The sequence below is a fragment of the Arvicola amphibius genome, chromosome 14 (assembly GCF_903992535.2).
Source record: "Arvicola amphibius chromosome 14, mArvAmp1.2, whole genome shotgun sequence".
In the NCBI taxonomy this organism is placed as follows: domain Eukaryota; kingdom Metazoa; phylum Chordata; class Mammalia; order Rodentia; family Cricetidae; genus Arvicola; species Arvicola amphibius.
Window position 1 is genome coordinate 52,448,590 of NC_052060.1, and position 10,768 is coordinate 52,459,357.

Genomic DNA, 10,768 nt, shown 5'->3' on the forward strand with positions numbered 1-10,768 from the left:
TGTGGGCTGGTTTTCTTTGCTTTATGTTTAAAAACCACCTATGAGTGACTACATTGATACTTGTCTTTCTGTGTCTTGGTTACCTCACTCAAAATGATGTTTTCTAGCTCCATCCGTTTTCATGCAAAATTCAACATGTCATTATTTTTTCTTCTGTGTGTCCATTATGTAAATGTACCATATTTTCCTTGTCCATTATTTAGTCAAGGGGCATTTAGATTGTTTCCAGGTTCTAGCTATGATAAACAATGCTGCTATGAACATAGTTGAGCACATATCCTTGTGGCACGATTGAGCATCCTTTGGATATATACTCAAAAGTGGTATTGCTAGGTCTTGAGGAAGGTTGTTTCCTAATTTTCTGAGAAATCGCCATACTGGCATCCAAAGGGGCTGCACCTGCTTTCATTCCCACCAACAATGCAGAAGTGTTCTCTTTACCCCACAACCTCTCCAGCATAAGTTGTCATCAGTGTTTTTGATCTTGGCCTTTTTTTGTAAATTGAAAAAGAACTTTTTTCATGTAATATATTTAATCATGTTTTTATCTCTCCTAATTTCTCCCAGATCCTTCCCACATCCCTACCCACCAAAATTTATGTTTCTTTCTCTCTATTTAAGAAACAAACAAAAAAACCCACACAAATAAAGAACCAAGATAAACAGATATACACACAGGAGAGAGAAAGAGAGAGAGAGAGAGAGAGAGAGAGAGAGAGAGAGAGAGAGAGAGAGAGAGAGAGAGAGAGGATGAGAGAGAGAGAGAGAGAAGAGAACCAAAATCTACAGGCAAAAGACCAATAAGACAAAAAAAATGACCAAAGCAAAGTGAAGTAAAATAAAAAAAAGTCAACAAAAATATCCCCAAGTTTGTTTTTTGTTGGCCAGCTACTCCTGGGCATGAGGCCTACTGTGAAATGTGGTTAATACACCAGTGAGACCACACAGGAGAAAACTAACCTTTCCATTCCCAGTGGGTAGCAATTGAGGATAGCTTCTTAGTTAGGGGTGGCAGTCCATGTTCACTTCCCCTACTCAGTACTGGAATCCCATCTGGGGTGAGCCTGTCCAGGGTTTGGATGCAGCCACAGTCTCCGAATCCATCTGCACATCAGTCCTCCTGTGTCTGGAAGACACCCATTTCCTCAGAGTCACCTGTCTGTCACCTCTGGCTCTCAACCGTCTTCCTGCCTCCTCTTCCATATTCCCTGAGCCTTGAGGGGAAGGGGTTGGTGACAGAGAAAGGACAGCATCTTCAAAAAATGGTGCTGGTCAAACTGGATGGCTGCATGTAGAAGAATGGAAATAGAATTATATTTATCACCCACCCTGTGCAAAACTCAACTCCAGATGCATCAAGAACCTCAGCCTAAGAGACACGCTAAACCTGATAGAGGAGAAAGTTCAGATTAGGCTTGAGCTCGTTGGCACAGGGAAGGACTTTCTGAACAGGACACCAATAGCACAAGCACTAAGATCAACAGTGAATAAATGGGACCTTATGAAGCTGGAAAATTTCTATATGGCAAAAGGCACTGTTAGTTTAGACAAAGCTGCAGGCTACAGAATGGTAAAGAATATTTATCAATTGTACATCTGATGGAGAATTAGTATCTAAATATATAAAGAACTAAAAAGGCAGAACATCAAGAAGACCAAATTTAAAAAAAAAAGTGGAGTACAGAACTAAGTAGCTACTTTTCAAAAAATGAAATGTAAATGGGTTAGAAACACCTAAAGAAATGTTCAGCATCCTTAAACCATCGAGCCAATGCAAATGAAAACTACTTTGGGATTTTATTTTAGCACACAGTCAGAATGGCCATGATCAATCAAACTGACTGTATAATTCACGCTGTCAAGGATGGAGAGTAATGGGAACACTTACTCACTGCTTATGGGAGTGCTAGCTCGTACAGCCACTGTGGAAATCAGGGTCATGGTTCCTCAGGAATCTGGGAATAGATGTACCATACGATTCAGCTATCCCATGCTTGGGTGATTACCCACAGGGCTCGACATCCTCCTACAGAGATACTCATCTGTTTTTCATTGCTGTTTTATTCACAATAGCCAGGAATTGGAAATAGCTTAAATGCCCATCAGCTGATAGACAGGAACATGTGGTACAACTGCACCATGGAATACTATTCAGCTGTTAAGAAAAATGAAATCATTAAATTCAGAGATAAATGGATGGAGTTAGAAAAAGTTATCCTGAGTGAGGCAACCTAGACTCCCAAAGACAAATATTGTATCTTTTACTTTATATATGGATACTAGCTTTTAAGCCTTGGATTTGCATGGTACCATCCAAATAACCACAGTGGTTATTAGGAACCTGGTAAGGGACTAGGGGAGAGGTGAGCATCTTCCCCCAAAAGTCTTTTATAAGTGTTTGGCACTGAACTCAGGGCTTTACATGTTCTAGGCTCTCATTACTGAGTTCCTGAACCCAAGCTGAGGAGGAGAAACTAGGAAAAGTAATTGATTTAGAGTTTCTTTTTGAGATGATGACAGTGTTCTTGGCTTGAAGGTGGCTATATAAGATTAATATACTTAGCTTACTGAATTTTATATTCAAGAATGATAAAAAATATTTCTGTCATGAAATTCAAGACAACAAGAAAAATCCTTCAAAAGCACACTGCACATAGTTTGTTGAATTTTATTTACCCTGCAGTCCTCAAACTAAGAATGTGGGTTTATCTGAAGGAGTTCAGGGGTCCTTGTCTTACTACAGAAAGATGTTGAAAGGTGTCACTTACATGTTCAAGGAAAAGTCCCTATCAGTTTTAAATGACTGATATTCTGGGCATCATCAGAGTTAACAGTAAGATAACATATAAAGTTCTATACCAATATGGAATTGAAAACTGTGTGCTCTACATCTACATGGTGGGTATATAGGCATGTACACACCTTGCCTAACAAACGAGGAGTGTGGCTATGGGTGTGAGGTCAATGGAGATAGTCAGGTGCATTGCTCTTGGGTATGAGTTAGCTGTAAGTTATTGTGGTACAGGGAAAATAAGCTAGGCTAAAAGCTGTAAACTTCTTTGTATTTTGGTGCTTATATAAAGTCTTCAGATATAGTCTATAAATTCCCTTCCTTGAGACAGTCTTCCTGCCTAAAAAAAATCAAATTGTATTATTTAACTCCAATGCAAAGAACAATTTAAAAGTAATATTTGCTGTTCAGCTACTGGAGTCTCCCAGGAGATATTAGTAGAGACTTCGAGGCAAATAGCTATTGGATTTCTCCAGACTGCCTTGCAATACCCACAGAATTTGTTTTAGCTAAGCAGAGTGTTTTTCCAGTATAATTTCATATACTTTTTCCAGTTCATATCACACTTCTCCTTCTTCCAAGTCCAAAAAAACAGTTTCTTACTAACTACCACTTCCATTAGAAAGTTGGGGTTTGTGGTGTCCGTACCCACTGTACTTCCTGGGTAATTTTATGCTTCATGTTCCTGAAAGTATAAATATGATTGTATACAGGTTTTAAAGGGGTATTTTTTGCGTGCCATGACAAGTGTCTGGAATTGTCATGACCACGGAGTGCAGTCCTGTAGAGCAGCAATGCTGTAGATTTGCACAGGCTCTGAGACCTGTCAAGTCCCTTTGCTAGCCATGTGAGCAGGGGAAAGACAGCTGCTTCATACAGCTTCATATTCATCTGTAGAATGTCGCTAACAGTGATATGTACTTAGGTAATTGTTATTAGAATAAAATATGTTGACATACATAAAAATTAGAATAATGCTGGACAATAAAATGCCATTTAAATAATTGTTTAGTATAAAATAAATCACCTAGGATCCTGTACTTTGTGATCTTGTTTATTTATTTATTTGTTTGTTTATTTATTTATTTATTTATCTACCTCTCTCCTGTGCGAAAATGGAACTCAAGGTCTTTGTGAGGCTGGGTACGATTTCCCAACGCTCAGGAGACTGAGAATGGGAGGAGCATGGGTTCCAGATCTACTGAGAGACAATAGAAAGTCGCTTTTGTACATGTTACTCAAGTGTCAATAGTACTGATTTATTGGAAATTAAAATTCCTAATTGGAGGATTCTAAAGATTGCTCAGTGACTAAAATGTTTGCTCCACAAGCATGAAGACCTGAATTTAGAGCCTCAGAACCCACCTAATAGCAAAATCTCAGCAGGTGTACTGGCCACCTAGAATCCCAGTACCTAGATGGGGATGTTTGGGACAAGCTGGCTGGCTGGAGTTGCTGAGCTACAGGTTCCCTGAAAGACACCGTCTAAGCACACAAAGTAGAGCTTGATGGCGAGAAACGACTGCCTTCAACCTAGGGCCTCTACACACATGCTCAGGCGACCGCGCGCATGCGTGTACACCACACATACACGTGTGTGAAGTTTGATAGGAGTTGCTGTGTTATTCCTGATGCCTTTTCCACAGAGCTTAGACTGTCCCCCACCCACTGTGGATTAGTAGGTTTTGATCAAGCGCCTTAGCTTATTTGCTCCTTGCCCTACATAAGAAGGGGATGCTTTCCCGTGGCAAAGGTATCAGATTAATCATTAAGACTTCACCAGCACTTGACATCATAATTAATCCACATAAATTACCCTCGTTATATTAAGAAAATAATTTATATAATCTGTGATGTGAGAAATCAGTTGTTTCATTATTCATCAACCATTCTGGAGTTTTGATTTAATTTAGTTTGTTGTGCATTATTTTACTGCTCTGTTAGCTTAATGATCAGTACAATTATTTATAGTTTGTGATATTGGTAACAGATTTAGTAGGTATTATTATTTAGGATGAAATAATGTTTATGGATAGTATGAAAAATTCTATTTTAATCTGATGCTGTTTGCAGTTTATTATAATGAATTCCTTTCTTTTTCTAAGATCCACACAAAACAACTGTAAATTTAGTTTCTCATTAATATAGAGGTATCCTAGTTCTCAGCATCGTAGTCATAGAATAGGCCGCTGACAGGTCTTACCTATCACTTGGTTTCTTATGTGTTCATTCATGATGCTGCTTAGAAGATCCCAATGGCCAAAGAAGGAAATGAATCAGTGATACTCTCCTGCCCCTTGTTTATTGGAAATTCCTCATAGGTACCTTTAACCTGACTTTGCAATACATTGCTGTAGTTATTACTACAACATAGGCTTTATATACCATGGTCAATTTCCATTCAAATTTATGGATTTTCTTGGCCATTCAGCTATAGATCCATAGATTGGGCTGACCAAACTATCAAGGTTTTCACAGGAAAAGAAAATATGGGTACCTAACTCATATGTAATTCCCAGTTTTTAAAACCTGACATTGAAAACAAACAAAAAACAAGGTCCAGTTTCTTGGCAAATTTGACCTGAATTAGAACATAAATTTTCTTGTAGTATTTATTATCAATTGTAAATATTCATACTTTTATTATATATATATATATAATTAATGTTTTTTGCAGAATGTTGGCACCCTGATATATATATATATATCATATCATATAACATATATGTTATATATAATATATACTATACATATACTATCTTGTCTTTCTAAAATCTGGGAAAAAAATCACATATTTGGAAATACATTTGGCTTCATGATTACATCAATCTGTAACATAAACACTGAGTTATCTAAAAATACAAAGCTTCTAATTAAGAATGTTTTAGATTAACTATAGTTATATTGAATCAATGAGACATTACACATTTAGGATCTGTGTTTCTATATCATTTAAATAAATGCTGAGGTTAATGCGACTTGCCTAATTCTTCATGAAAATAATTAGTAAAAGGCTAAAGATTTGAGATGTCAAAGTATCTGATTCTTCTATCATGTTTTAAGGAGACATTAGTCTGGCTCTACATGTTAGTTACAGGCATTGATAATGAATTATAAGTTTATGTGAATCAACAAACAGCACTGTGATGTTTGAGTACAATGATAATAGCATGTCATGGTATGCTAATTTCATATGTTGTATATGTTCAGCTTTCTTAAGATGGAAATTTTTGTATGAACTGTATTGTTGTGATAGTCACAGTTTTCAGATAAGAAGGGTAAATAACTAGTTGTGTAATCCTTTCATGAATTATATTGACAATTTTTTTTGCAACAAACCAATTTTTTAACTATCTTTTTTAAAGGTATTTGCTTCCAGGAAGTGCCCAGTTCCTCATGAGATCACCACTATACAACATGAAATATAATTCGCCTGGAATGACTCGCTCCAATGTTTTGTTTACATCCCGATTTGGCCATTTGTGAGACTGAATGGAGGATTGTCATGGGCTATGCATAATAGCAATTCATTTATTTTGTCTAGTTGAACCTTGAGGAAGTGACCCTTATGTGCTGTTTTATGTATATATGTCATAGAAGTGTGTGGAATACATACACACATGCACTCAAGTAACATATAAATATATATATTTATTTATTATATGTAAGAAGAATTAGAAGAAAACTGAATATAAGATTTAACCTTTCTGGAAATATAATAAACCATGTTAAAGTTGTTTACACAAATATGCAAATGTGTAGAATTTGCTAGGTTTACAATTAATTACTTCCTACTAGAAATGTTATTTTTGCTGCAGAGTATATAAAGCAGAATTGATCTTGAAGATTCCCTTACAGTGTTAAATTATTTTCTAGATAACACAGCTTAGACTTCAGAAAGCACTGATCGACTTCTCTCACTTCTAGTAACTGTTTAACAGAGGAACACTAGTGGCATAGAAGCCTGGGGTTGGCTTGATGATAGGATTAGGATAAAACAGGTTTATGGTTACTGTAGCACACTGTAAAGTACTAGAACAACATCCTAGCCTGACTCCCCAACATTTTATTCTCCTATGTGGAGATTTAGCTACTTGTTCTAGTGTATACTTTCAGGAAAGAACTGATGAGGTCATGGTGTGATCTAAAAGGGGAGACAGTCCAGTGGCTTCCGAATAAAATGGACACTTGCTTTGACTTTCCGTGAGAGTCACACAAGGAAACAAGATGGTGGCAGTCACAGGGCTTGGCTGTGTGGCTTTTGTGTCACACAGCACTCGCTTTTCCCTGGAAAATATATCATGGATGGGTTTAAGTCTCTCAGTGTTGAGACCAATATACCTTGCAAAGTCTAATGACAGTAATGTCTCATTTCACCTCAGAAAATAATCTGAAGGCTCTTCAGAGAAGCCTACGGAGCACATGTCACTACCCACTGATGTGCCATGGAGCGAGTCTTTAATTCGAGTTCAGTGTGGCATTGTCTTTCTGTCCAGGCATTGTGCATGTGTTCCCGAGCAGCACACTCCCATGCTCCCTCTTCTTGCCCGCAGTTTCAAAGCCAATGTGTTGCTTTCAGTTTCCACAGACAACACAGTCATGGATTTTTAACTCAGGAAGTATAATATTTGCTCACGCTTCCCTCCAAAGGTTTTACTCACAGATGTTAAGTATTTGCAAAACTCAAGATTGTTTACCATCTTTTCATATCTTAGAATATATTTCCAGTAAATAAAGAACTAACTCCACGGCGGCTGCAGTCAGAGCCCATTTGTCCCAGGTTCATTCAAAGGTGGGTCGATGGTGACTCAAGTTGTAAGGTATATGTATTTTACTTTTAAAACCACCTTTGGAGAGCATATTTTTTTACTGCAATATTCATTATTTTACACAAATTAATGGTAGCCGCTTTACTGCTTTATGGCTGCCCACCCACACACATTCCATCAGAGATTTTTTTCAAGTTTTTTCTTGTGTTTTCAAAGGAGATTAAAGCATCCAAATGAAGAAAATGAATGTGGAACTTAGGAGTTCATATTGTGAATTCTTCAATATGGTACAGAGTAATTAAAATAAGTGATACAAATATTAGAACATTACAGAATCTTTATGGAATAATCAACGAGTCAGTCCTTCTATTGGTTTATTTATAGTCATTTTTGTTTTCAATTCATGTTTAAAAATCATGGAAAAATAAAAGAACATAGAAGTCATGGATATATGTTTTAAAGTAACTGGTAAGTGATACTGACCCAATTTGTTGGTCATTCACTTTGTGTATATTAAATCACAAATAATTATTTGATGAGATAGAGTGTATGCTTTGAAACTTCTATTTCATACAATAAAGGAATTTTTGTTTAAACCCCCCCCCCCAAAAATGAGACTTTGCAACAGTAGGTATTCTCATCCTAGAAACACACATACATTAAAAACAAGTGTACATTTAAATACATAAAACTGCCAAGTATTTGGTGAGCAAACATCATTCCCTTAGCTACTCAAGCAAGGCCTTGTTCTGAGAAGTAGAATTTCATTGCCTACATTTTTCTGTCTCAACTAGTTGGCTACGAGGAAGTCGTGCAGAAAGCCATGTGCTCATTATTTATGTGCATTACCTGGTGTGCTGTGGGCTGTGGTTGTCATAGCACCATTCCCTAATGAGCAGCTATGAGAAGACATGATAATGAGCCATGGAAGTCTCAGGAGGCCATAGACAGGTTTTAGAGGCATAAAATATGCCTTAGTTTTTGTTATCAATTTCTTATGCAGATGGCTAAAACACATCTACCAAAAAGACAGTGTGAATTTCTCTTTCATTAGAGAGAAAGAAAACTTCAGAAACTACTTGATCTCATCAGGGGTTTATTGTTGTTGTTCAGAATGGATTTTGGTTTACTTACCAGGGGAGGGGATAGGTATAGACAGGAAGCCCTAGTAGTTTGGATCAGCTCAAGGTTGGAATGCTTCCCCAAACTGTAAGATACGAATGTTTTCCAAACTAAGTAGTAGCTTGTTTATGTTATCACCTACAAACATAATCTAAAGTCACAATTTAGTTTTCCCTAAGTAAACCAGCCTTGTGAGTTTGAATCTATTAAAAGACCCTGCTGCAATTCATTTTACTTTGCATGAATTTTTATTTTGTTTGATTTCATTTATCTTCAACATATGAACATTAGGTTTTATGTGGAGCACAGAGTGAAGCAACTCTGCTGTCTGTAAGGATTTGCCTAAATTAGATCAAATCCCCTAAAGTTTCCATGACTCCTTATCTCTAAAGTTCAAACCAAACCCACACCCCTTTCTTTTAACTAATATTTATGCATGCACAGGAAATAAGTGTCTCCTAGACTTTGAAAAAAATGACTTTATTCAAATTATCTCTTTAGCTTGGAAAATAGATGAGTATGGGATTATGCTGATTTAAAGCTTCAGATGTTTGAATATAAACCTAATGCTTTCTTCTTTAACATGTCAGTGCCATTCTATGTAAACATGATCTTCAAATTGAAACATATGCAATAGCACTGTTCAAAATACCAAAAAGATAGCTGCATACATGTCATTGTTTAATCTTCTGTAAAGCACTGATTCGTTCTTAAATATATATTATTTAAAAGGTAGTAAATACCTCAAGAGTGATAGAAAATCCCTTCCTTTCCTACTTAGCATCACTAATTTGAATTCAGAATCTCATGTACTTGTTCTAAGCATTAACCAACAATAAAAGTATAACTGTACAATTGTGTTATTGTGACCTGGTGATTTTGGGTCATTTGATTTTCTCTTTAAAATGAGAACTTCAAGTGTAAAGGGCCATGTCATCTACACATTGATTATTAGAGATTTAATTGGTTTTAGACTAATATTGGCTTGTATATAAATGAAAACTGTAGAAATATATTTATAAAGAAAACTTGATTCGTCACACCACTTTCTCTCTCTCCTATTTTCCTTCTTCAAATTCCCTTTGAAACTTTAACTGTGCATGGCCAAAGTAAAAAAAAAAAAAAAGAGAGAGAAATCTTGCCTTTTAGACATTGGTCTTCCTTGAATTCTTAAAGTGGTGTGGTTTTGCCTGAGCAACAATAAAAGTTCAATGAAATATTGGATCAAGTTAAGTTTGCTGAGAACTTTAGGAACAAGGTTGAGGTCTATATGCCTATAACGCATGAAATGTGTGGATCTCTGTGATGTGAGATGCACTTTAACAGTCTTACAACAGAAATGTTGAAATGACACATGTTGAGGTTGCTTCTATTTTTGAGGATCTATCATGAAGTGGTATATGGTGTATTGGAAGAAATTTACTCAAGTAAACATTGTGATACTGAGGTGTGTACCAGCTAAGAAGAACGGTATAATGCTTTCAACTTTATTGCCACCTGTGAATCAGAAAGTGCTTGCCTTGACAAACACATCACGCAACAGACTAATCAGTCTTAATTAGCAAGAAGTCTTGCTTTGAAAAGTGGTTAGATGCTTATTTCTATCAAAGGCTAATAGCCATTCTGGTCCTTGAGTTCATATAACAACTACCCTACATGCTACAGCATCTGAATTTTAATGGACTTGCAGAGGAGCCTGAATTTGAGGGTGAGAGAATACATTTGCTAACACAAATCATGGATCAAATTATCCCTTTGTGCTTTACTTCCTGTATATGAATGCAAATGTTGCAGAAGATGCACCTGGAATGTAAACAAAACTTGCAGTTAACATTGCCATGGCATGCTCTAGCATGTGACACCTGTATGGAGAAATTACTTCAATTACTCAGATATGTTACTATAATAAAAATGTCAACACAAGAAACCAACAGTATGTCATCATTTGATTTCTCCTTTTACATAGGAACATGCACACTACATGCACACATACTGATTTCAGTAGGAGAAGAGACTGCAACCAATTAAGCAAATTGAATTAAGTATTTAGTGAACATATTTTCACAGTAATTTTTTTGCTGCTGTG

The 10,768-nt window shown here is 36.4% G+C and overlaps 1 protein-coding gene across 1 annotated transcript in view; it reads left to right on the plus strand.

The window, feature by feature from the left end:
• Positions 1-8,156, plus strand: part of Ttll7 (tubulin tyrosine ligase like 7) — a 109,794-nt gene extending 101,638 nt beyond the window's left edge. Inside the window, exon 21 of the mRNA XM_038311451.1 lies at positions 6,157-8,156. Within this exon, the coding sequence (XP_038167379.1) occupies positions 6,157-6,277 (121 nt within the window). The 3' untranslated portion in view covers positions 6,278-8,156. The remainder of the gene's footprint in view (positions 1-6,156) is intronic.
• Positions 8,157-10,768: the final 2,612 nt, after the last annotated feature.